At 40.2% G+C, this 27554-nt stretch overlaps 1 protein-coding gene across 1 annotated transcript in view; it reads left to right on the forward strand.

The window, feature by feature from the left end:
• The first annotated feature begins 15085 nt into the window (after positions 1–15085).
• LOC111146316 (FERM and PDZ domain containing 1) overlaps positions 15086–27554 on the forward strand; it is a 49768-nt gene continuing 37299 nt past the window's right edge. Inside the window, exon 1 of the mRNA XM_022501822.1 lies at positions 15086–15186. Coding sequence (XP_022357530.1) covers positions 15086–15186 — 101 coding nt within the window. The remainder of the gene's footprint in view (positions 15187–27554) is intronic.

Genomic DNA, 27554 nt, shown 5'->3' on the forward strand with positions numbered 1-27554 from the left:
AGAAAGACAGAATCTCAAGCAGACTCCCTGCTAAGTGTAGTGCCTAATACAGGGCTTCATCCCAGGACCCCGAGATCATGACCTGAGCCAAAATCAAGAGTTGGGCACCCAACTGACTGAGCCACCCAGGCGCCCTGCGGTTTGCATTTTAACCAGCCCTCCAGATGCTTTAATGCTTTCAGGGAACCAGTGTTCTTGGTTTTCCTAAGAAGGAATGATGCAGGAAGGAAGATATGAGAAAAACAGGTTCCTTATTGGAGTTAGGGTATTACTTAGCAGCACAGGAAAAGGTGAAACTCAATGCCAGAGGTAAACTTCTTTTTTAAAAACTGAGAAAAAGTTTCACATACCATAAAATTCACTCTTTTAAAGTGTGGAACTCTGTGGTTTTTAGTATTTCACAAGTTTATGCAATGACCGCGGTCTAATTCTAGAACATTTTCATCGTCCCCCAAAGGCACCCCTTACTCATTATTGGTCCATTCTCCTTCCCCCTTCCACATAGCCCCTGGCAACCACTGATCAGTTTTCTAGATGTATGGATTTGCCTATTCTGGAAATTTCATATAAATGAAATCATATAATACGTGGCCTTTTGTAACTAGCTTCTTTCACTTAGCATGTTCTCAGGGTTCCATGTTATAGCACATGTCAGCAATTCCCTCCTTTTTATGGCAAAGGTAGACTTATACTTCCAACTTTTGCCTCAGACAAATTTGGTGATACAACTAAGCTCACACTACCTCAGAAAAGGAGATTTCTCTTGGTAACATTTGCATAGAACTTTATAGCTCTCAAAGAATTGTCACAAGTAATATAATATAAGCCTTAAACCAACCCTGGAGCATAGCTGGGCAGTCATCATTGTAATTGGTTTTACAGATGAGAAAACCAGCTGAGAGGGAGGTGTTCTGTGCTGGTCTGCTGTACCCCCATGATCATTCATTGATGGGTAAGTAGGAATTTGGTGGGTGACAGGCAGGGCATGTGGACGAAGCAGAAGAAGCAGCATCTGCAGGGGCATGAGGATGTGAGAAATCAGGACCTATTTGGAGAACAAAGAGTAATTCAGTTCTGCTGGAGGGTCCTGTGGGAGGAAGATGAGAGAGACAGGTGGGCAGGGGCCAGATCACAGAAGGCTTATCTGCATCCTGAGGCCAGGAGGGAGGAAGTGGGCTGGAATGGTTGAGTCCAGTTCCAGAAACAAGCAAGATAATAGGATTTGGAATTTCAGTTCTTGCCACTTCTTTACCGTGTACTTTTGGCCAGATTACTTTAACTTCTTCATGCCTCAGTTTCCTTTTTATAATGAAGGTTGTCAGAAGCATTAAATGAGATAAGGCTATAAATTGCTTAGCCCAGTGCCTGGTTCATAGCAAATGTTAGTATTATTAACGTAGTTGTGTTGTTAATATTATCATATTTCCTGAGCTCAGACTTTATCCTAAAGATGAAGAGGGAACCATCTAAAGAGGAAGAGGGAAAAGGAGTCACATGGTTAGAATGACATGCTATACCACTTTGGTAGTCATACAGAGGGCAGATTGATGGAGTGTAAAACTAGAAGCAAGGACTGGCTAGGGGGTTGTTATAAGAAGCCCCAGTCAAAGTTTGAGTATGGCTGTATCACTAAGAAAGGGAAGGAAGTGAAAAATTAGGGTAACTGGAGGCAAAGTCCATAGAACTTGGGGACTGGAATGATGTGGGGGCGTGAAACAGGGTGAGTCAAGAATGATTCCCAAATTTCGGCGTAGGCAGTTAGGAAAATTCAACGGTAGTCTCCTCAACAAGATGTTCCATTTGGAGGAGGGGATTTGAGGAATGGAGCAAAGAAAGATGGTGGATTCTGTTCTAGATATAACTGGCTCAAGTGCTTATTATGGGACATCTTGTAGAGATCCTAGAGAGGCTTGGTTCTCAAAGCAGCTAAAACTGTGGGAGTAAATGGCATTGCTTATGGAGAGTGTTTGGAGCAGTGAGTCTCAAACTTTGCTGTACCCTGGAATCACAGGGGTGGGGGAATTGTCATTAAAAACCACCAGTGTCTGGCTCACACCCTCAAACATTTTGATTTAATTGCTCTAGGGTATGATCTGGGATTGTTAACAGTTCCCTAGGTGATTTTAATATGTGGTAAAGTTTGGGAGCCACTGACTGAGAAATAGTACGTACCATTTATTTAGATGATATCAGAGCTGAAAACCAAAACCAAGAATTTGATAATGGGGGAAGAGGAGTTTGCGGAGAAGGCTGAATATGATGTATGTTGTATGAGATGCTGAAGGCAAATAAGACTGATGTCACAGGAGCCAAGGGAGGAAGATCAAGAAGTTTTACTACTTTTTGTATATCAGTTTAAGAGAAAATGGTAGTCTGGTCATTTATTTCTGTTCTTATTCAAAAGGCTGGATATTTGCCAGGCATCTTGGTTTCTTGTGTGTGTGTGTGTGTGTGTGTGTTTCCTTGCATCAACAGTTAGTTTATATCATTGGACTTTATGTATGTTGGATATTAAGTATTGTAAGAAGGCTTATATTTTATTTTTTTTTCTATTTATTGTTGGCGTGTAGAAGTTCCACCATCCCATTTTGTGTTCCATTCATTCGTCATTTATTTATCTAACAAAAACTTATTGAATTTATTGAATATCTATTTATGTTGGGAGCCGGAGATACTAAGATGACTAAAAGAAAAACTTCTGTTTTAAAATTTGGAGGGGAGGGGCGCCTCGGTGGCTCAGTGGGTTAAGCCACTGCCTTCGGCTCAGGTCATGATCTCAGGGTCCTGGGATCGAGCCCCACATCGGGCTCTCTGCTCAGCTGGGAGCCTGCTTTCCCCCTTTTCACTGCCTTTCCCCTCTCTCTCTGCCTGCCTACTTGTGATCTCTCTCTCTGTCACATAAAAAAATAAAATAAAAAAATTTAAAAAAAAATAAATAAATAAAATTTGGAGGGGAGAGGTGGAGACGCCTGGGTGGCTCTGTCAGTTAAGTGTCTGCCTTCAGCTCAGGTCCTGATCTCAGGGTTTTGGGATCGAGTCCTGAGTTAGGCTTCCTGCTCAGTGGGGATCTTGCGTTTCTCTCTGTCTGCCACTCCTGCTTGTGCTCTTTGACAAATTAATAAATAAAAACCTTAAAAAAATTTGGGGGGGCGCCTGGGTGGCTCAGTGGGTTAAGCCGCTGCCTTCGGCTCAGGTCATGATCTCAGGGTCCTGAGATCGAGCCCCACATCGGGCTCTCTGCTCGGCAGAGGGCCTGCTTCTCCCTTCTCTCTGACTACTTGTAATCTCTCTCTCTCTCTGTCAAATAAATAAATAAATAAATCTTAAAAAAATAAAATAAAATTAGGAATAATTATAAACAACTATTAGGCAGTTGTGTGCATTTAAAAAAAATTGGGGGGGTATGTAATTATCTTTTTTATGTTCCAAGTGTTAATTATTTAAATTCTAGTTAGTTAACATATAGTGTAATAATAGTTTCAGGAGTTAAATTGTTTATAATCTGCCCAAGACCGATTTACAATCTGGATTATTTTACCTCCTAAATCATAGACTCCTAGAAGGCACATACGGATTTAGTCTCCATCCAATTTTGAGTGTCCCCTCTAGGATCCCTGGCCTGCTAATCTCTTTTGTAGTTTTGTATACCTTGGTTATGAAAAGCTCTTTCTCCTTCAAGGCAGTGTGGTGCCCTTTTGATAGCTCTGATTATGAAAATGCTTTACAAGATGGACAAAATAAATAAAACTTAAAGCTGATTCCACAATTTCATGCAGATTGATGACACTATTCTGTGTACTGTTGTGTATGTTTTAAAATTTCCTTAAAAAACAGAAAAGTTCTTTTTTTAAAAATATTTTATTTATATATTTGACAGAAAGAGACAGTGAGAGTAGGAACATAAGCAGCGGGGAGTGGGAAGGGGAAAGCAGGCTTCCTGCAGAGCAGGGAGCCCAATGTGGGTCTCGATCCCAGGACCCTGGGGTCATGACCTGAGCTGAAGGCAGATGCTTAATGACTGAGCCACCCAGGTGTTCCCCCAAATAGAAAAATTCTTTATGTTGAGTTGAAATTTGTCTTCTTTGACTTTGATGATTTGTCACTTTAGGGCTGTTCAGAACCAGTCCAGATTCCTTTTACAGATATAGTCCATTCCAATATTTGTGATTGTTCATAAATTCTCTTAAGTCTTCACAACTGAAAATTTTTGCCTAGGTTATTTTTCTCCAATATTTTGAAATTCAGTCCCATATGCAATCATGCCACCTGTTGCCACTGATGGTTTAAGTGCCTTTGCTGTATTTATCTCTCACTTGTCTTTCATGTTGCGCTGGCTGGCAACTCCAGTATTGCAGTGAACATTGTAATTTTACTTTCTCTTTTAAGTGGAATGCTTCTCTTTTTCTTTCTAAAATAATATTGAATGGCCTGTATTTTTTTTAATCAAACAAGATTAGTGTCCAGTATCTGTGATCATTTTACTTTATTATTTTTTGTGAGATAAAATATATTAATAGTTTTCCTTAATTTGAGATATTCTTTCTCAGGATAACCAGCTTTACTCTAGTATGTTATCTTTATAATGTGGATTTTGCTGGATGTAATTTCTTAAAATTAGGAAAACAAGTGCATTAAGAATTCCCTATGTAGAAGTAGAGAGCACAGTAAAATGAACTTTTACATACCCATGTCCCAGCTTCAAATATAATTCACATTTTCTGGCTGTGATCTTATTTAGGAATTTTTTGAGTATTTCATGAGTGAGATTGATCTATATCCTTTTTAAGTGAAGTTTGTCAGATTTTTAAATGCAAGGCTATAGGGGCGCCTGGGTGGCTCAGTGGATTAAGCATCTGCCTTCAGTTCAGGTCATGATCTCAGTGTCCTGGGATCAAGCACTGTGTTAGGCTCAGTGGGGAGTCTGCTTGTCCCTCTGCCTCTTCCCCGACTTGTGTGAACTCAGTCTGTCTCTCAAATAAGTAAATAAAATCTTAAAAAAATAAAAAAAGATACAGGGCTATCTTTTCATTATTAGAAGAATTTGGTAGCATGCTATCATTTTCTCTGTTGAAGAATATACACAATAACACAACAAATTCTATGTAGGGCCCTTTTTCCCCACAGAGTTATTTTTTTTTTAATTCACTTTCTAAATTTCTTCTGCAGATATAGATTTACTCAGAATTTTTATTTCACATTTTCAGTCCTGGTTCTTTGCTTTTGGAGATGAAGGTGGTGAACTGCCTCAGTTTCCTGGAGTTGATCAGCCTTGTGGAAACCACAGAATAAATGAGCTACATATGCTGTCCACTTTGCCAGATACCTCTCAGTACCAGGCGCCTCCCACCACCGGTCTGAGAGAAAAAAAGGAGCGTAAAGGAACCTATCCTTCCATGAAGGCAGGGCCGCATTTCACTCATCTCTCATTCTTGGTCATCTGCACTGAGTGTGTTTTCAGTAAATGAGTGTTTCCTGAATTGGATTTTTTTTTTTTTAAACAAATAGTATCTTCGGCACATCCAGGAAAAACCAACATCAACCCCTTAGTTTCTTGGGTTCCCAGAGGCTCCCAGGGGATTTCACTACTGAGCTTCCTATTTTTATCTTCCTGTATGGGTCAGATAGTCTTCTCCTGTTAAGACTGTACATGGAAAGTATACATCTTCCACTATGCCCAAGGAACTGGTCTAGGAAAATGCCTTGATAGGTAAGAATGATAGGTAAGGTTGATGTGGAAATCTTGGAAGACACCATTCTGTGAGGCTGACCTTGTTACCCAGGAATCTGCCCCTCAGGAAAATTGAAGGACTCACTAGGAAGATTCTAGAAAGATGCATTCCCAATATATCTTCCAAAGCCACCCGTATTTACTTAACTTATTTAAATTCCTTGTGCATAACATGTATAGCACTCCCTAGTATTTTTTTCTCTTATGTTTGTCTGTCTTTGATCATTTTTCATTTTGTTAATAATAACTTGTACCCTTGGTTTATTGGCTTTGTCAGTCTTTGTAGTTTTTAACCCACATTAACTTCATCTCTATTAAGTGAAATTTTATACTAACTTTCCAGTTTATTCCTGCTTTTGCTTTAATTTTGTTCATTCACTCATTCAACAAACATTTGTTGAGCCTAGGTGACAGATTCTGGGAGAATAGAGATAAGACATTGTCTCTATGCTCAAGTTGCTGACATTGTAATAAAAGGAGAGAAGAAATCATGAAAGAAAAAAGAAAACACTAAGTTGACAAAAGACCTTCATTAGCAGATTAAAAAAAAAATCACGTAAGGAGGCACCTGGGTGACTCAGTGGGTTAAGCCTCTACCTTCGGCTCAGGTCAAGATCCCAGAGTCCTGGGATCGAGTCCTGCATTGGGCTCTCTGCTCAGCCAGGAGCCTGCTTCCTCCTCTCTCTCTGCCTGCCTCTCTGCCTACTTGTGATCTCTGTCTGTCAAATAAATAAAAAAAGGGAAAAAAAAAGAACAGAGTTTCAAATATCACTTGTAAAGCATTTATATTCTCCAAAGAGAAAAAGAGCAAACTTGAGTCTATAGGTAAATAGTTTGCTGCAAAACATGGGCCTAATCCTTTCTTTTCTAAGTGATCATATTCGTTTGCTCTTTTAAAACAGGTTTGAAGGATGATTCTTCAATCTTTGAAGTTTAAGAACTTCACTTGCTGTGTAAAGAACCTTCCTCAAGGCATATATTGGAGAGTTGCTTTTTGTGCTCTTTATATTTGAAACATATTTTTCAGTTCAAGAAATTTCCATTTGTCTCTTTGATTTCAATTTCATGCATTGCTTTTATCTTTTCTCTGCTAGCCCCTATTATTTGTAAGTTGAATATCCCCACCCTGTTCTATGTCTGATAGCTTCACTTGAATTGCAAGTTTTATTTTAAAATTTCAATTTAGTGTTAAGTGATTTTTGGCTCTTCAGTTTTTCTTCTATCCTTAGCACTCATTATTTTCATTTCTTAATAACCAGTATTAGTTGCTTGAAGTCCTTTACTATAACCTCTTATATCCCTTTTGAAGGATTTATATCCTTGATTGTAAATGTGCTTTTAAGATAGCTGTCTCCCTGGTGTCTTCTTCTCCATTTGCAAAATGTTTTGAGAGAGTTTGCCTTTTCATATTACTTTGTTCCAGACAACCAGAAGTGTGTTCCGTTTGGGGTTTGATGCCCCTTATAGGATTTTGCCAAATTGACGTGTGCCAGAGGAAGGTGATCTAAATTGATCTTGTCATACGAAGAACGCTAGAAGGAACTCTGTTTATTCTGGGACAGAGGAGTCTTGAAGACAACAGGATTGCTGTGTTCAAATCCAGAAAGGCTGATGTATAGAATAAGAAGCTGATTTCTTTTATGGTGGTGAGGGGTGGGGAGGAGTGGTCAGAGGGCAGCTCTACTGGTGAGGACTGAAGCTGCATAGAGGTAGAATTTAGCTTTATGTAAAGAAACTTTTTAGCCATCAGATGGGTCCAGCAGTGAATGACAGAACGGTTAGAGGCTGGATGACTTCTTGACAGTGGGATTGCAGAAAAGAGTCCAGTGTTCGGAGATTATCTGGGCTCTTATTTTCTTCCATTAGCCCAGCAATCCAGAGGCTAATATTAAAACCATTAGCAGGTCATTTGCTTGACTTTAAACTCTCCTGCTCAGACCTTGCTGAGTCGGGGAGCACTTTAATGGCTTGGTTGATGTAGTCATTTGTTTGTCTTCAGGGATCCCTGGATGAAGGCATGTGCCTACCCACTGTCCAGATATTAATGCAAATTAATTCTTATCATTAAAACCATATATGTCTCTATGAATCAATTAGCTAAATTGTATTTGGCAGCAGTTTTGTAACAACTCCTTGTAAGTAACCATTGCAGTTTGGTGACTTTCAAAAGGAATGGAAAATGGTGCCTGGGTGGCTCAGTCCCAGGGTCCTGGGATGGTGTCCCGCGTGGGTCTCCCTGCTCAGCAGGGAGTTTGCTTCTCCCTCTGCCCCTCCCACCACTCACGTTTTCTCTTCTCTCTCTCAAAATAATTCTTAATTATCTTAAAATCTTAAAATAAATAAAATCTATGAAAAGCGGGGTGGGGGTGGGATGGAAAAGCTGTTGGCTATGTCTTTTTGGCTCTATTTGAGATCCTTGACATCTCTGCAGTCATTTGGAGACGAAAACAACAGAGGTGGGAGATTTTGTACCTTCTGGTGTTGTGGCTGCTTCAGGATGTCCAGCTGTCCAGGTGATGTGGGTCTTCGAATTTCAAGACAGAGCACAACAAATATCATCTGGGCAGGTTTCTAGATCTAGTTAGAGACCTCAGGCTGCCATGGAAGGAGCCATGGAAGTCATCTAGTCCCTGTATTCCATTGCAGTGTCCCTCCTACATCCAAGCAGTTAATTAGTCTCTACTCGATTACATTCCCAGACCAGGATCTCACTAATTTTGGAATAAACTCTTTCCATCCTCGGATCATTAGGAAAATTAGAGATGTCTAGACTTAGCCTAAGCTAGGGTTTCCTGCTCTGTGGCATTCCCCCATTAATCTGTGGGGGAAATAGGAAAGTTAACAAAAAAAGAAATATAAGTGACCACAGCTTATGAAAAATGTTCAAATGTACTTAGTAATCAAATAACTTCAAATAAAAACTATAATGAGCTCTGATATGGATGTCCATGAAATATTTGCATGTTAAAAAATGGGAACTACTGAGTTTAGAATGATTCTATTTTTGTGGACTGTATATTTTAATATGTGTAATACAGATGGGTATAAATTCAGAAAAAGTTGGCATGAATACTTACCAAATACTTTATGTAATTTTTAACCTGGATAGAATTATGCGTACATTTACTTTTTTTCTCTATTTTTCAAGAAATACATAGTTCAACCAAATAATTAGATGCTACTTTCCATCCTAGTAGCAAATATTTTTTAAAATGAAAATATTCAGGGCGCCTTTGTGGCTCAGTCATTAAGGGTCTCCCTTCAGCTCAGGTCATGATCCTAGGGTCCTGGGATTGAACCCCACATTGGGTTCCCTGCTCAGCGGGAAACCTGCTTCTCCCTCTCCCACTTCCCCTGCTTGTATTCCCTCTTTCACTGTCTCTCTCTCTCTGTCAAATAATAAGTAAAATCTTAAAAAAAAAAATGGCAATATTCAGTGTTCACAAAGTCTGACAGGGAGTGAAAACTGCTACCTTCTTGGAAACAATTTGACAATACACATCCAAATTCTTAAAATGACACATGCTTAAATTCATTAATTTCAGTTTGAGGAATTTTTCCCAAGAAAATATCTGGAAAGTAGCCATTTACCATGAATAAGGATGTTCATTGTGAAGCTTTTAGAATGCTGAAAAATTGGAACTAGCACAAATGTCCAAGGATAGATTTACTAAATAAATTATGACATGGTCAAAGAAAATAACACTATATAGCAATTTCAAATGATGATGTAAATGCTTAAATATTAATGTGGAATGAAATTCATGAACTATTAAATGGGAAAATTGTATCTCATTTGAATAAAAATATGTAGCATCTATGAGCATGGAAAAATGAAAAATTAACCATTGATAACTTGGGGGGTTGATTTTATTTTAGGTGATTTTATTTTCATATTTTTCTCTGTGTTTTTACTATAAGCATATGTTCTTTTTTTAAATTTAGCTAAAATAATTAACTATAACTAAATAGTTAAAAAAGATAAAATAGTACTAAGGGCTTCTAATAGAAATCGACAGTCCCTGCCTCAGTCCCCCTTAGCATCTAATTTCTTTTCTTAGAGGCAACCTCTTTCCGCTTGTTTAGCCATATCCTCTGATTTTTCCCTCCATAATTCTGAGAAATGTGCTTGTATTACTATTTCCTAGTTTATTAATTTTAGACATTATTTATTATGGTGGATGAGGACTTAGCTCTTATACCACTACACTACCTTCCCTCCATCATATCCTCCCCAAATCATATTAGCTGTTTTTGAGAAATCATTTTTCAGTGTTTACATTTTTATGATAATGTAAATATTATTCATTTCTGAGGCAAGTGATGAGCTAAAATTTGGTTTCCTTGGGCACCTGGGTGAGTTGTTTGAGTGTCCAACTCTTGATTTTGGTTCCTGTCATGATCTCTGTCTGGGTCATGAGATCGAGCACCATGTCAGGCTCTGTACTCAGTGGGGAGTTTGCTTGAGATTCTCTTTATCCCTCTCACTCTGTCCCTCCCCCTGCTCATGCATGCTCTCTCTCTCTCTCTCAAAATACATAAATAAATCTTTAAAAAAATTTTAAAAATTTGGTTTCCTTTATTGTACATTTTGTTTTTATAATTCCCCGTTTTTGATTTGCTTAGTTTTCTATGTGCTTATTGCTAATTCTTTTCATATACTCTCCGACAGCCTCTCAGTGAATTTTTCTGCAGAAACCCTTTAGATAATCTATATTCACTTTTTTTCCCCTAAAACCTTGGTCTTCATGTACCAGTTTATAAAGTTGCTATCTAGGTCTCAAGTACAGGTGTTAACGTAGTATATCCCTTTGTAGCCATCCTGGGTGTTCCCTTTGCCTCTTGTCTGTATTTCATCCCTAATTTCCTGGGTCCCATTTCTTCTTTATTTATTTACTTCCTTGTTTTGCTGAGCATCCTGAGAAAGAGTTTATGAAAGGTAAATTTTTTGAGACATGAACATCTGAAAACCTCTCTGATATTTGACTGGTAGCTTGGATGGGTATAGAATTCTAAATTGAAGTGATTGTTTTTATTTTAAAAAGATTTTATTTATTTATATATATAGAGAGAGAGCACAAGCATGGGGAGCACCAGGCAGATGGAGAAGTAGGCTCCCTGCTGAGCAGAGAGCCCAACACGGGGCTCAATCCCAGAACCCTGGCATCATGACCTGAGCTGAAGGCAGATGCTTAACTGACTGAGCCACCCAGGAGCCCCTAAACTGAAGTAATTTTTGAAGGCATGGCTTCGGTATCTTTAAGCTTCCTTTGTTACCGAGAAGTCTAATGCTGTTTTTATTCTCAATTGTTTGTATGCAATCTATTTTTTCTTCTGGAAGTTTTGAAGATATTCACTGCTTTTAGTTTCTGAAATTTTACAGTGTTATTTCTTGATGTGGGTCTTTTTTCACTTGTTCTGCTGGGCAGTTAGTAGGTGTTCTTAATCTGGAAACAGGTTTTTCAGGGAAATTTTATTAAATTATTTTATAATTTTCTCACCTCCATTTCCTTTGTTCTTTCCTTCTGGGATTCCTATTAGATGACTATTGGACCTCCTGGATTGAGCTTCTTTCTTTTCCCTGTCTTTGGCTTTTGGTTGTTCTTTCACCAATATTTCACTGACTTCACTCACACTCTCAACTTTTTAACTGAACTTTTAAATTCTAGCTATCTTATTTTTAATGTTCAAGTGTTCTTATTCTCTGCTCTCTTTTTCAAAGAAAATACTCTTCTTGTTTCATGGATGTAATACCTTTTTAAGGATCTATAATTTTTCTTCTGTTTCCTGCCTTGTCTCTTTTTCTTCTGAGTTCTTCTGTTTGATATGTTTTTCATAATGTCAGCTTTTCTCAACTATCCATTCCTACCTAAGAAACTTTGTATGGTGTGTGGGGCTCACTGAATAACAGATTTCAGTGTATGATGATCAGGCAGCAAGTTGCATAAGTTATCCATATCTGAAGATTTTTTTCTGTGGTTCTTTTCGGTTCTCCAGAAAAGGATTCTCTAGTCTTTTGCTTGGGATAAGGAGTCCTAGCTGCCAGTATTTTGGGAACTGGGCAAAGGAGGAGACTGAAGGCCTTGTCATTCAATAAAAAGAGTTTTATTTAATCCTTCTATTTTTCAATCCTGTAGTCTCTGTTATACCTGGTCTTCATAAGTCTGGAGATTCTGTGGTTTGATTTCTCCAGAGAATAAGCCTCTTGTCTCTAGTAGGGTAGAGAAGGGGTGGTTGTCTAGGTGGCCAAGTGGTGTTGACTGGGACCTGTGAGTAAAATTGCTGTCTGTTTATAGAAATCCATTTCCATATTTCCAGTCCTATGCTTCATTCCCGCTTTCTCCCATATCTGTTGCCTCTAATTTTTGAGCCATCTTGGTGAAAATCAGCTCATTTTTCATCAGAATCCCTCTCTGAAAGCACTTAGGTTTCCATTTCCTTTGCTCTGCTCTCCTCCAGACAGTTTCTATCTTCCCAACATTGTCTACCTCTCTCATCTATTGTCTTCTCTCTTGTTTCTCGTATTCTATGGGTTTAATCCCTTTTCTAGTCCCTTGCTGTGATTTATAAGGTTTGGGAAGGAGAAGAGATTAAGACATAGTTTGAATTCACCACGTTTAACCAGAAATTTACTGTCTCTTTTATAATGTAAAAAAAGGGAGTTGCCTAAAACTGAAGGCAGCATTCAGGTCTGATGTCCCTGCTATAGAAGATAGCTAGACTGAGGATCCCTTGATCTAACTGGAATTTACTTTTGGTTATAGCCTGTTTTTGTCCATTAATTTGTATTTGGCTGCCATTTAACTGAGAAGTATAAATCTCCCACTTGCAAAGTGGTCAGGTTGGGTGTCCTGCTTTCATTTTTTTATGCCCTGACTAGTGCACTCCTGGGTAGATCCCACTATTACTCTGTTGATTGCTGATAGATTCTATTTGCTAACATTTTATTTATTTACTTTTCTATTCACAAATTGAGAGATTGTATTTTTACTTTCTGGCACTGTTTTTATCAGAAATGATATCAGTGTTACCCTGGCTGCTTAAAAAGATTTTGGGAGACTTCCTTCTTTATATTCTAGAACAGCTAAAGAAGTATTTGGTGGAAATTTGGGGAAAAATACACTAAGCTGGTTAAAAGTAACATGGTATCCAGGATTGGATCCTGGAACAGTAGTGGAAAAACTGGTGACTTCTGAATACAGTTGAGAGTTCAGTTAATATTAGCAGACTAGGGTTAATTTTGAAGAAGATACAATGACTTGGTAAGATGTTAACATTATGGAAAGCTGAATGGAGGCTATATGGGAACTCCCTGTATTATTTCTAAAACCGCTTTATACATCTAAAATTAATCCCAAATAAGGGCACCTGTGGCTCAGTCGCTTAAGTGGGTGCGGTCGGCTCAGGTCATGGTCCCAGGGTCCTGGGATGGAGCCCTGCATTGGTCTCCCTGCTTGACGGAGAGCCTGCTTCCCCCTCTCCCTCTGCCTGCTGTTCTGCCTACTTGTGCTCACTATCTCTGTCAGATAAATAAATAAAAATTTTTTTAAAAAATTCCAAAATAAAAAGTTTATACTTAAAACAAAAATATGACCAGAGTGAATTATATCTTTAGATTTTTTTTTAAATTTTATTTATTTATTTGACAGAGAGAGAGACAGAGAGAGAGGGAACACAAGCAGAGGGAGTGGGAGAGGGAGAAGCAGGCTTCCCGCTGAGCAGGGAGCCCAGATAGGGTGCTCAATCCAAGGACCCTGGGATCATGACCTGAGCTGAAGGCAGACGCTTAAGGACTGAGCCACCCAGGTGTCCCACATCTTAGAGATTTCTAAGAATTCACCTTTGTCCATATCCTCTGTCCATGCCTGGAACTTTTTTGTAGGGGTGGCTCTTTATCAACTTTATCTTCTATGGTAATTGCCTTTTTAGATTTTCTGTGTATTATAGGGTCATCTTATATCATTTATATTTTCCTTGAAAACCATTTGTGTCATCAAGGTTTTAAAATGTATTTGTGTAGTGTTAAGCAATATAATCTCTGATAATTCATTTTTATTTTCTCTGTATCCATAGTTATTTCCCAATGTCATATCTTATGTTGTGTGGTTATTTATTGGATTGCGAAATTAATTTGGTGAGTTGAGGCCAGTATTTTAAAAAGTGAAATAAACTAGAACAGAGAAATAAGAACATACACTGTTTAATGAAACGTTAATCTCAAGCACATGTATTGTTTTCTTGGTAACCTGACAATATCTATCAAAGCACAAATGCATATAACTTTTGACCTAGCAATTCGATTTGGGAACTTATCCAGATATGTAATTGCATACATGCAGAAATGATGTATGTACAACATAATTCACTGCAGCATTATTTATAACAGTGAAAGATTGGCAGTAATCCAAATGTCTACCAAGAGAGGATTACTTTTTAAATCACAGTGCATTCTTACAGTATAATACTCAGGGGTTGTCAAAAAGAATGAAGAAGCATTCTATGTATTGATGTGGAAAGATACCAAGGATATATATTTTAAGGAGAAGAAAGCACAGTGCAGAACAAGGTATATGATGTCCTATCCTTTGTGTTAAGAGGGGGACATATAAAATCTTTATTTATATTTGCTTATATAGACATAAACTCTGGAAAGAAAAGGAGAGCAGTGATTATGAGTGAGTGTGGGAACTGGCTGGATGGGGGCAGCATAGAAGGGAGTCTTTTGACTACCTTTTAAAAATTATTATTTTGGCAAGAACACACTTAACATGAGATCTGCCCTCTTAATAAATTTTTAAGTGTGTATATACAGAAATATATATCTTTTTTGTATAGTCTAGGGGGTGGTTGAATTATACAAATGAATTATCTATTCAAAACTTCAAAATATTAAGCAAAAGAAGCAGCAGTCAGAACAGGCATAGTGTGATTAGAATGGTTCTGTGTCCACGCAACTCCCAGTGTAGGCAGAACTGAGCTGTGGGATCTAGGGACGCACACATGGTTGGGGGCAGCAAGTAATGTCATGTGGTAAGGGGCATCTCTTAGGATGGGTCACAGTCACAGTTTGAGAAACCTTCTCTACTTTATTCCCTTACCCTTATGTTTAACTCTTAAAGATTGTTAATCTGTTTCCCTCAAGACCGTGGACCCCTTAGGCAGCGAGCTGCTATCAAGTTGTTCACTCCGGGAGCACTGACGACCTGTTTGTGTTAATGTCAAAGAAAGAGAGCCCTAGCTATTTGATCCGCATGTCATTAAATGGGCAAATACAGGAAACATCATGCGGATTTGTCAGAAGCCTCTTCCAGATATTTTGGTTAGCTTCTTAAGAAAACTCTCCTTCCTTCTAGGTAAATGGAAGAGGTGGAGACCAGTTTATTCCAGACACGGAAAGCCCACAGAATAGAACAAATGGTGGCAAGATGGCTACGGCGTTCGCGGGACAACTCAGCCCGGTAAGGCTCCTGGGCTGGCAGAGACTTCTGCGCCTCAAGATGTGGTGTCCCTGTAGGAGGAGGGTGGGGCAGTCTCAGCGGCACCCGGGGATCCTGTCTCCAGTTTTCTCTGTTCTTGCACCATACGGCGGGGGAGGCATCAGCAGATCAGCGATGTTGCTGGAGCGCCTGGCTGTCTGTCCCCCTTCCAACTCCTCCCTCTGTGTCTCTCCACATACACCCACAACGTATGCTCCCACCCGACTCAGACACACACTTACAGAGACAAACACTCTCACACAGATGGACTTACGCACACAGGCACACTCATCCATGCTCCTGTGGAGTATGCACTCTTACACTTGTGTACACACACTTGCACATGCTCTCTGTGTCTCCCTGTGTCTCACGCACATCCCTTGCCTTAGTATTTGCTGTGAGGGTCAGGCGATCTGCTGTTTATACTCTTTCCCCGTCTTTGTTTCCAGCAGCTGTTCCTTCCTTGCGGTCCCTATTTCATTCCAAACAAAATAAAATGAAATCAAATACAGATCTGATTTGACTGCTACAGGAGAACTTAAAATATGTTCTGTTTCAAAGCGTTCATTTTCCATCTCAGATTTCCCATCTGGCCCTGCCACAGAGATGAAATACCATAGGTCAGGTGTTTCTGAGACACACAGTCTTCCAAAGGAGCTGGAAACAGCTGTTGTGCTGCTGACCAGGAAACCTTGCTCAGATCGGGCTGCCCTGTAGCCAAGGGCTGGGATCCACACACGCCCCTGGGGAAGCAAGGCTGGTAGTTAGCCTTGTGTTACAGTGAAAACACCTGAGGCTCACAGGGTGACCTATTTAAGATCATCCCTACCCCCTGTTCAGAAATTGTTGATGGGTCCCTAGTTCTTAGAGACTAAGCATTTTTGGTTTGGCATTCAAGGCTTTCCATGGTTGACCTACAGTCCTTTACAGCTATTTGCCTTACTGCTCTGTTTCCTTTGCATCACACTCCAGCGAAAGGAACTATCATTGTTCCTCTACTCCAGGCATCGCCTCTTCTTTCACTCATCAAACCAGAGCTCCTGTCTGAGCCCAACTCCATGCATACAGAACCCACCCGCAGCTCAAGTCTGGTTGAAATACTCCGTCTTCCAGGAAGCGTTCCCCAGCCCATAGTTAGACTTAACCACTCCCATGGGACCCACAGCACTGGATTGCCATTGGCAGTGTGCTCCTCCTGGTGTGTTCAACTTATTTGAGCACATCTCTTCTTTTCCTTCTGGATGGTAAGCTCTGAGCACAGGGAAAGCATTGGCCTCATCTCTATAACCCAGAGCTGACTGAGTCCCAGGAGACTGATTGCAAGTGGTTAAGAAGTACTTGCTCCTAAGTGGGGAAATGGCTAGGTACATTGTTTCCTAAAGTGGATTCTGCAAGACCTAGTCCTGTGTTACGCTGCTCCACTAAAGGTTTGGAAGTGACGTAGCCCATGCCCTGCTCCCCGTCCATCTCTGCTTGCATTTTGCACACAGTGCATTTTAGCACATTAAAGGCTCTGTGAATTCCTGTGGAAAAGAGACTTTAGGGTTGCCAGCGTATCTCAGTGGGTTAAAGCCTCTGCCTTCAGCTCAGACCATGATCTTGGGGTCCTGGGATCGAGCCCCACATCGAGTTTTCTGCTCAGCAGGGAGCCTGCTTCCCCCTCTCTCTGTCTACCTCTCTGCTTGCCTCTCTGCCTACTTGTGATGTCTCTCTCTCTCTGTGTCAAATAAATAAATAAAAATCTTAAAAAAGAGAGAGAGACTTTAGCTTGATGGTGCCTAAATATTTGATGCTGATACTCTGTAATATCCTGCTTTTCTCATAATGTAAATAAAAGGTGACACTGCCCTATAGGAATTTTTTTTTAAGATTTTATTTATTTGAGAGAGAGCATGAGCAGAGGGAGAGTCAAGGGGGAGGGACAGAAGGAGAATCAGATTCCCTACTGAGCAGGGAGCCCAGATGTGGGGCTCGATCCCAGGACACTGGGATCCTGCACTACCTGAGCCAAAGCCAGATGCTTAACTGACTGGTCCACCCAGATACCCCAGGAAGTTGTTTCGTCCAAAATATTTTTTGAGATATATTTTTCATATCATGAAATTTACCCACTAAGAGTATATAGTTCAGTGATTTTTCATATATATTTAGTATATGCGCAAGACTGTGCAACAATCACCACAATCCAATTTTAGAACATTTTCAATGCCACGAAAAGAAACCACACCTATTAGCAGTCAGTCACTCTCTGTTTGCCTCTCCCCCAGCCCCAGGCAGCCACTCACGCGCTTACTGTCTCCCCAGATCTGCCTATTCTGGGTACTTCACATAAATGAATCATGTACTACGTGGTCTTTTGTGCCTGGCTTCTTTCACTTGAGCCTTGTATGAACAACGTTCATCCATGGTATAGCATGTATCAGTGTTTCATTTCTATTACCAAATAATATTCCATTGTGGAATATTTTCTTCGTCCATTCATCAGCTAATGTGCACAGGGGTGGTTTCCACTTCGGGGCGATTGTGAAGAACGCTGCTGTGAACATGTGTGTGCAAGTTTTCGTTTGACCATATGTTCTCATTTCTCTTGGGTTTATCCTTGGGAGTGTGTCACATGGTAACTTGGTATTTAACCTCTCGAGGAGCTGCTAGACTGTTTACCAAAGTGACCGTACCATTTTACATTTGCACCAGCAGTGTGCGAGGATGCCATGTTTCCACGTGCTTGCCCATTCTTGTTATTATCTCTCTTTTCTGTTGTGGCCCTCCTAGCGTGGGGCGATCTCACTGCAGTTTTGATTTGCATTTTCCTGTTGGCTAATGATGTTGAGCATCTTTCCATGTGTCTCGGTAGTCTTGGTTTCCAAGTGCAAGAGAAAGAGAAGCAAAAGAGGGAAAGGTTCCTGGCAATATGCATGGAAGACATCATTCCTGTGTTTCTAGGACATGTGTGACCTTGGTTCAATTGCTTCTCATCTCTAGTCTCACAACCTTGATATGGCCTGGGTTCTTGGGGTCCTCAGATTACCTGAAAATGATCAAGAACTGAAAAGCTGAGTTTGGGGGAAATAATTGCAATTTCCCCAGAGTGGAGTAAATGGTACCACTGATCACCAGGTGCTTCAGAAACCTGAGAGTGATTCTGACTTGGTCTCTTTTGCTCACACTCTGCACACTCCCCGCCAGCAGCTCCTGTCTGTCTGCCTTCCGGCGTTATCTCAGATCCGTCCCCCTCTCTGTCCCTGGGGGCACTGCCATGATCTCTTAACTCTTTCTCTGACCCAGCCTATTCTCCATCCTGAAGCCATAGTGGACTTTTCAAAACATATACCACACCTGCCCCATGTACTCACCCCTCTGTGGCCCAAAATGGTCAGGGGCTCGCCTGCCATTGTGCCACGGCCTGTGAGCCCTTTACGATCTGGCCCCAACCAAACTCTCCAACCTCATCTTCTTCCTCCTGCTTCCTTGGCATAGCTTACCTGCCACATATGGGACCAAGGACCATGGTTGTCTTGTTTCACAAAGTGTCTTCAGCCCTGGGAGAGTGCTCAGTATGTAATAGATGTTCAGTAGATTTTTATTGATTAAGGGCTTTCATAATGAAGAATTAACTTATTTATTAAAATATATTTAGGGATGCCTGGGTGGCTCAATTGGTTAAGCATCTGCCTTCAGCTCAGGTCATGATCCCAGGGTCCTAGGGTTAGGCTCCTTGCTCAGTGGGGAGCCTGCTTCTCCTCCCTCTGCCTGCCGCTCCCCCTGCTTGTGCTCTCTTTCTCACTATCTCTCTTTCAAACAAATAAAATCTTTAGGGGCCCCTGGATGGCTCAGCCCGTTAAGCGGCTTCCTTCCGCTCAGGTCATGATCCCAGGGTCCTGGGATCGAGCCCTGCATTGGGCATCAGGCCCCCGGCTTAAAGGAAGGCATGCTTCTCCCTCTCCCACTCCCCCTGCTTGTGCTTCCTCTCTCGCTGTGTCTCTCTCAAATAAATAAATTAAAAAATAAAATAAAATAAAATTTTTTAAAAAGAGAGAAAGAAATAACCCCACAAATGATCACTGTGACATGTTTTGAAGTTCTTTATAAGCAATAAAATCTACTTAATTAGAGGTACAACACAAGAATATTACATCATAACCTAACTTTTAACCATTTTGCTTTGAACTAAATTGTCATCTTTTAACTCACTTTGTATAGCTATAGATATGATGACATGAGAAAGACTAAGGTTTGAAAGAGTGAGGGATGTATTTGAGAAGGGACATCCTAAAGATTTATAAATTACATGAAATATTCTCTGCTTTAAGTTAAGTAGTGTTTACACAAGTGTGTGTTTTATAATTCCTATTTTAAGTGCACACATATGTTTTATATCATATATTGCAGTTTACTGATACATATTTAATATTACTCTTAAATTAGAAAGGAAGACAGACTTAGTGAGTGGGAAAGGAACACAGAAAGTATCTGAGAGGCTGTAATGTTCTATTTTTTTTCTTAAGATTTTATTTATTTATTTGACAGAGATCACAAGTAGGCAGAGAGGCAGGCAGAGAGAGGGGGGGAAGCAGGCTCCCTGCTGAACAGAGAGCCCGATGCGGGGCTCGATCCCAGGACCCTAGGATCATGACCTGAGCCGAAGGCAGAGGCTTTAACCCACTGAGCCACCCAGGCGCCCAAGTAATGTTCTATTTCTTGACATATACCCATGTGCACATATATATAGTATAATGTTTTTCATAATAAAAATAATCTTGTATCCAAAAAAGATAGTATACTTTTCAACTTAATTATGCCATTTTTTCCTCCTACGAAATTTTCAGCTTTTATGTAGTTAAATGGTATTCTCTTAACAATTTATTTGATTGCTTCTAAGCTTAGAAAATCCTCAGCCCATCATCAGTTCAATTAATTACCTATTTAATTTAATAGCTTAAACATCTTTAATTCTTTAATTTGGAGTTTATTTTAGACTATGAAATAAAGATCTAACTTGATTTTTCCCCAAACAGTAAGTAGTTATTTGCCTCACCATTGACTGTGAGTGATCTTTCCTTTCTTTGATGATTTATGGCCCTTCTTTTTATCATCTGTGAAATTCCTCCTTCTGTGAGTTGGAAATTGGTTCTCTTTCTAAAGGCTAACTATTTGGTAGCATTGATCTACTTATTTTCACACCCTTGTGTTAAATTTTCAATTTTTTTTTTACCCTTACCTGCAATTCATGCACATAAACTTTAGAACACTGTTACTGTATTATTGAAACAACCCAGCATAAGATTTACTGAATTCTCTTATGCTTCATCTAGAAGTATTCATTTTATAGAACCAGATTAAAGAAACATGAAGGGCCTGACGCAGCTTGGTGCTTGGTGCTGGGTTTTATCCTCAGGACTTAAAAAGATTTCTTTCAACTTACCTTGAATCTTAATACTAATGAACACACACATACGTGTTATACATGCACACAGGCACACATGGACACACCTACCCGTGTGCCTGTGCACCGGCGTTGTGCTATCTTCGTGTCAGGAGCCCTCCTTGTTGGTTTTGCGTGTTTTCCAAATGTACTTGTTCACTACAACCATGAGAAGACTATTTACCCATTATAGACATGGCCTTCCTTGGCCTTTCTAATATTCCTAATGATGTAGAAAGGCCACTTCAGGTGTCAACTTTTGCCTCTTGACCTATGGGCAAAAGGGGGTACCTTGAATCTTAATACTAATGAACACACACATACGTGTTATACATGCACACAGGCACACATGGACACACCTACCCGTGTGCCTGTGCACCGGCGTTGTGCTATCTTCGTGTCAGGAGCCCTCCTTGTTGGTTTTGCGTGTTTTCCAAATGTACTTGTTCACTACAACCATGAGAAGACTATTTACCCATTATAGACATGGCCTTCCTTGGCCTTTCTAATATTCCTAATGATGTAGAAAGGCCACTTCAGGTGTCAACTTTTGCCTCTTGACCTATGGGCAAAAGGGGGAAAGTCGAGAACAGGCTGGAAGGCCCCGGCACTGCACTTTTAGAGTTGCCCTCATCTTCTGAATCTCCTTTTTGAAGTAATAATAGAATAATTGCTTCTCTCGATGGTAGGCCTTGGCCCTATAGCATATATTCCCAGTCCTTCATTGGATGGTCCCTAGAAACTGTCATAAGCAAAGTCCTCTGATTATGACTACGTGCTACCTTTCTTTCTGGGGGGGACTCCTCCCTCTATTTCTGCTTTCTTTGAATCAACCTTAGATTAAAAATCCAGCTTAAACCACACTTTAGCTTTTAAACTCATTCAAGCTCAACGTCTAATACAGTGTTAAACATAGACTCAAAATAGTTTCTCCACATCCTGCTGGAACTCAGAGGTGAATTCTTTGTTGTTACAGGATAGAAGTAAAATATATTTTCTGATATACCAGAGAATAGATAAAAAGCCAGAAAATATCAGAAGCATAACCTATTTCCATATGGTATTTTTTTCCTTTTCCAGTGTTGGTCAATTTGGTATGAATGAATGACCCATAAAATACAGAATTTGTGTCCATGAGGCTACTTTCATGATGAAAATAACGTGTTGTTGTTTTCCCCTAGTCCTGCTGTGGGCTAGATCCATTCCACAGCGGAGCCGCAGGTCTTCTGCTGTTCCAATGTAAATCATCAGAATGACCTCAGATGTGAGGGTTGAAGCCATTACAAAGGGAACCAGAAATAGGTTTCTGGATTATCAGTGCTCAATCTGGTATTTGTAAGATGCCTCAGAGGAGGAAATTTAGCTGCAGAGAGCATTTCCTTCAGCTCCCTGTCCAATATTAAACAGTCTTTGTGAGGAGAAGCCACAGTTTGGTCATGTTCTCAAGCAATCCCTTTCCAAACAAAAGCTGAAACGTGGCCTTCGGGAAAAATGTCAAACGCAGACTTTGGACCAAAGCCACTGACACCGTGCAGGGATAAGTCAACACAGTGGAGCCTTGTTTGTCTACCATTGTTGAGGAACGCACCCTTCTCAAGGGAAAAGTCAGATAACTGAAGACTACCCATTTGAAAAGCATCCAAATGGATTCTATTTTAACCCTGTGGTATGGTTTGCTTTTCTTTTATTTGTCATATGTTAGTAAGCCTTATTCTATGCCTAGCTTTGAGTTTGGCACATGGGACCAAAAAAGACATGGTTTTTGCCTCACAAATTGTAGTCTAGAGAGGACAAGAGACTTCACATTGGTCATTGCAAATATTACGAATATTTCTAAAAGAGATGTGCATGTTCTGTGGGTGCGTTCAACCGAAGGAGATAGTTCTGCCCAAAGCAGAAGATAGAGTAGGGGTTGAGCATGTTGGGTAAATTTCTGGAGAGTGTGTGCTGTAAGGGGTTATGGTGCTGAGGGGAGGATTCTAGGTAAAGGGAAGAGCTTGTGCAAAGGCCAGTGTATCTGAGGCACTCAAAGGAGACTAGTTTGGCTAGAACAAGAATATCAGGAGAATGAATGGCTTGGTTGTTGAGGTTAGAGTGGTGGGCCAGAGCTGTTTTAAGCCATATCAAGGATTTTGGATGAGGCTATCCAGTCAAGGGAGACATCCGATCAGGGTTACATTTGTAAAATCAGTCTGGGTACTGGATGGAGAGGTTTTCAGGAGAGACAAAAGTGAAAAGTGAAGAGACCAGTTTGGAGACTACTGGAGAAATCTATGGCCTGAAATGGAATGGTGACTGAGGAGACAGAAATGGACATCCTTAGAGATCTTTTGGTGTTGTGACTGATCAGATGGTAGGGATAAGAGCAGGATAAAGTCGAGAATGACTCCCAAGATTCCTCGTGATACCATTTACCAAGCTCTGGGACGTGGAGAAAATGCATCCTAGTCAGTCATAGGGCTGAGCTGTATTGCCAATTAAGCAAACAAAGGAAAATGACAAATATTGAACTCTGTTACTTACATTCAAGTTGTCTGCTATTTATTAATGGTTATGTATACATTTCATCTTTGCCAGTCATTTCAAGTACTGTTTTGTATCCTGCTTTCTGTGTATAGTATTTTGCTCACATATTCACCTAGTAAGCACAAATGCTTCCTGTGGGCAAAAGATCTTTCCTCAGCACTCAGAGAATTGAGGTCTAGAATAATCCAAGCTCTCCCATAGGAAGGGAATCTGAACTATAGTTTAGAGGATGCCCTGCCCTGAAAGGGTATGTTCTAAGCTGTGTTTCCATGTCTGTCTAAAGTTCTGAGGCTTGTGATACTTCACTGATGAAGAGTCTTGGAGTAATTCTTTGTTATGCTTGGTTTATCCTCTGTTGAGTTACTTTGTATTTTTCCACTATTCTAAATGAAGCTATGATAAATATATTTGAATATTTAAGAAGCACTCTATTCTGGGACTTTACTAGGCCTGGGGAACACAGAATAAATAGATACTACCCTTGTCTTTTAGGAGCTCATGGTTTAATACAAATAATAATTGATTTTTTTTGTTTGAAGTTATTACTTTGAGGAATGGCAGTCAGAATGGTAACAGAAGGTTGAAGAAAATGACCAAATTTTAAATTCATGTTATAATTTCCCTAATTATTTTCTAGAGAGGTTGAATAGCTAATTTATATGGTCAGCTTTAAATCCCAAGGCCCACACATGTTGGGCTTTATTATTTTTATTTATATTTGGTGCTTTAGTTGACATGTAATAGTACTCTGTAACTCTTTCAATTGTGCTTCTTTAATTAATAAGGTTGTACATTTTCCATGTTATTTACTGACTTTATTTCTTTATGTGTAAGTTGTCATTTCACTTGCTTCGAGCATGTGAAATCTGGGTATTTTACTCTATATACTTAAGCCCATTTTTCATATATTTGTATCGTAACCAGTTTCCCCCCAGAATCTTTTTTAACTTTTTAAAAAAGATTTTGGGGCGCCTGGGTGGCTCAGTGTGTTAAGCCGCTGCCTTCAGCTCAGGTCATGATCCCAGGTCCTGGGTTCGAGCCCCGCATCGGGCTTTCTGCTCAGCGGGGAGCCTGCTTCCTCCTCTCTCTCTGCCTGTCTCTCTGCCTACTTGTGATTTCTCTCTGTCAAATAAATAAATAAAATCTTTAAAAAAAAAATTAAAAAAAAAGATTTTATTTATTTATTTGACAGAGAGAAAGAGAACACAAGTAAGCAGAGAGGCAGGCAGAGAGAGAGGGGGAAGCAGGTTCCCTGCTGAGCAGAGAGCCCGATGCGGGGCTCCCAGGACCGTAGGATCATGACCTGAGCTGAAGGCAGAGGCTTTAACCCACTGAGCCACCCAGGCACCCCATAGAATCTTATTTTTTTAAACTGACTTACCTTGGGGTGCCTGGGTGGCTCAGTTGATTAAGCTTTGGACTTCTGCTCTGGTCATGATCTTGGGGTCCTGGGATCAAACTCAGTGTCTGGCTCTGCACTCGGCAGGGAGTCTGATTGTCTCTCTCTTTCCCTTTGCCCCTCCCCCCCCACTCGTGCTCTCTTTCTTTCTCTCTTTCTCTCAAATAAATAAGTAAAATATTATATATTTTTTTAAAGATTTTATTTATTTATTTGACAAACAGAGATCACAAGTAGGCAGAGAGGCAGGCAGAGAGAGGAGGAAGCAGGCTCCCTGCTGAGCAGAGAGCCTGATGCGGGGCTCGATCCCAGGACCCTGGGATCATGACCTGAGCTGAAGGCAGAGGCTTTAACCCACTGAGCCACCCAGGCGCCCCTAAGTAAAATATTTAAAAAAAAATAAACTGATTTACCTTATTTTCAACAGCTTTATTGAGCTACAATGTTCTTACCATACAATTCACCCACTTAAAGCATACAATTCATTGTTTTTTGGTGCATACACAGAGATGTACAACCACTACCACAATCCATTTTGGAAGATTTTTTTTCACCTTAAAAAGAAACTTCGTATATATTGGCAATTGCTCCCCATTCCCTCCCAGAATTCTCCTTCTCTCAGCCGGCAACCACTACTTGTCTCTATAGATTTGCCTATTCTGAACATATTCCGTAAGTGAAGTCACACAGTGTGTGTTTTTCTGTGTCTGGCTTCTTTCACGTAATAGAATGTGTCCCAAGTGGATCCCTGTTATGCCATGTATTTGCATTTCATTCCTTTTTGTTGCCAAATAATATTCTGCCGTGGAATATTTTCTTGGTCATTTCATCAGTTGATGTACATTTGAGCTGTTTTCCACTTCGGGGCTATTATGAATATTGTTGCTATGAACATTTGTGTGCGAGTTTGTGTGGACATATGTTTTCATGTGTCTTAGGGATATACAAAGGAGTGGCATCTCTGGGTCATATGGTGTTCAACGTTTAGTCTTTTGAGGAACTCCGGACGATGTCAGGGTTCCATTTTCTCCACATCTTCATCAACACTTGACCTGTCTTTCTGATTATGGGCATCCTAGTGGGTATAAAGTGGTATTGCACTGCAGTTTTGATTTGCTGTTCTTCTCATGTCCTTACTGGTTGTTGGTATGTCTTCTTTGGAGAAATGTCCACATAAATCATTTGCTCACTTTTTGATTTATTTATTTTTCTTTTGTGTTCTAAGAATTCTTTATATAGTCTAGCTGCAAGGTCCCTATCAAATATATGATTTGCAAATGTTTTCTCCCATTCTGTGGATTTTTTTTTTCACTTTCTTTATTGTGTCCTTTATTTTTTTTAAGATTTATTTATTTATTTGAGAGAGAGAAAGAACACAAGCGAGCACGAGCCGGGGGAGGGGCAAAGGGAAAGGGAGAGAGACCATCTCAAGCAGACTTATGCAGAGCTAAATGAAGAGCTGGGTGTGGGACTTGATCTCGTGACCCTGAGATCATGACCTGAGCCAAAATCAAGAGTGAGATGCTCAAACGACTGAGCCACCCAGCCGTCCCTTAATTGCGCCCTTTGAAGCACAAAAGTTTTTAATTGTGATGAAGTTCAGTTTATCTGTGTTTTCATTGTCGCTTGTGTTTTTGGTATGTATCAGCCTGGCTCCTAATACACATTCAAATAATCTATTTCAATGAGTTAGTGAAGGCTTTTTGAGGCTGTGTTTGGTGCTTTTATCCTGTAACTGCTAATCTTTTTTAGCGCCAGCAATCCTCTTTATTGATCATTTTCTAGTGTACTATCATTGTCTGTTTAAAAACAAGCGGGACTTCTCCATTTCCTGTGTTTATTATGCCTCTTACTGTTTTTCCTTCTCTGATAACTATCATGTGCCTTTTGCCCCCCACCATGTTAAATACTAGAAATGTCTAGAGTATCCTTCCTGTTGCTCTTTTTAAAAAGAGCATAAATGTGATTTTTGGCACCCAGTATTCTATATTATTATTTGGAAAGGCCCTTTCCTAGCTTTAAGGTTTTGTTTTGTGTTGTTTTTTAATCAGGGATGGCTACTGGCTTTATTCACTCTACATGTTCAGTTTTTGGTTTCTTCCCTCTCATTAGATCCCTCTGCAGATGCTTCTCTGTGTGACCCCTGTGCTTGTGTAGGAGAAATCCTCTCTTTGTCTCTAAGCCGGCTGGGTCAGGTCATCATCGGGTCAGACAGTTTAAATCAACTCTAAGCTGGGGTATAAGGAGCTCCTTGATGGATAATGGGCATGAGGTCTTGTACTTGGGTTTGTCCCATGCATTTTGGCTCCTTGAAGCAGTTTTTGGGTTCCCCGATCCTTGTTAAAATTTGAGATCATTATCACTGACGTGTGATTTTCAGATAAGTGGGGTCCTGTTGCATTAAGCAGAGTTCCTGACAGTGTTTGGTAAATGGATGAGAATAAATGATAGGGCTTAACGGCAGAGCCCCTGGAGAGCTGTTACTCCTCCACATTCTGTCATTTATTATGACAGTAAATGCCTCATCTCGTCCCCATTTGACCCTTCTCAGAAGGGACCACTGACTCGCAGGGGGGAAATGTCATTTGCCACAGACAAATGAGAAATAGCTCACGACTTGTGGTTTTGAAAGAAAGAAAATACAAACTTTCAACTTACCTACTCTTAGATTTATAGAGAACATATATGTTTTTAAAGATCACTCTAGGGGGAATCTTCACCCTCTGGGATTTCCTGTTGGAATCCTCACAGTTTACCTAGTTGAAAGGGAAGTGGAATTCATCCGAAAGCACAAAAGAAAAAAACAAAATCACCAAAGGATCTATCCATCTGTGGAATTAGTCAGCCTCAGACACCCAAACGGAACAATACCTCCTTCCTGTTCACAGTCCCTGTTTTTCCTCTTCTGTACTTCTACTGAAGCACTGCCTCCTGCCTGATGCCTGGCCACGTGTACCTGCATCCCTGCTTCCTTGTGTCTCTGCATCACACCCCCACACCCTC

This window comes from Enhydra lutris, unplaced genomic scaffold, assembly GCF_002288905.1.
Source record: "Enhydra lutris kenyoni isolate GAN:26980312 unplaced genomic scaffold, ASM228890v2 scaffoldscaffold13, whole genome shotgun sequence".
NCBI classification, from domain to species: Eukaryota; Metazoa; Chordata; class Mammalia; order Carnivora; family Mustelidae; genus Enhydra; species Enhydra lutris.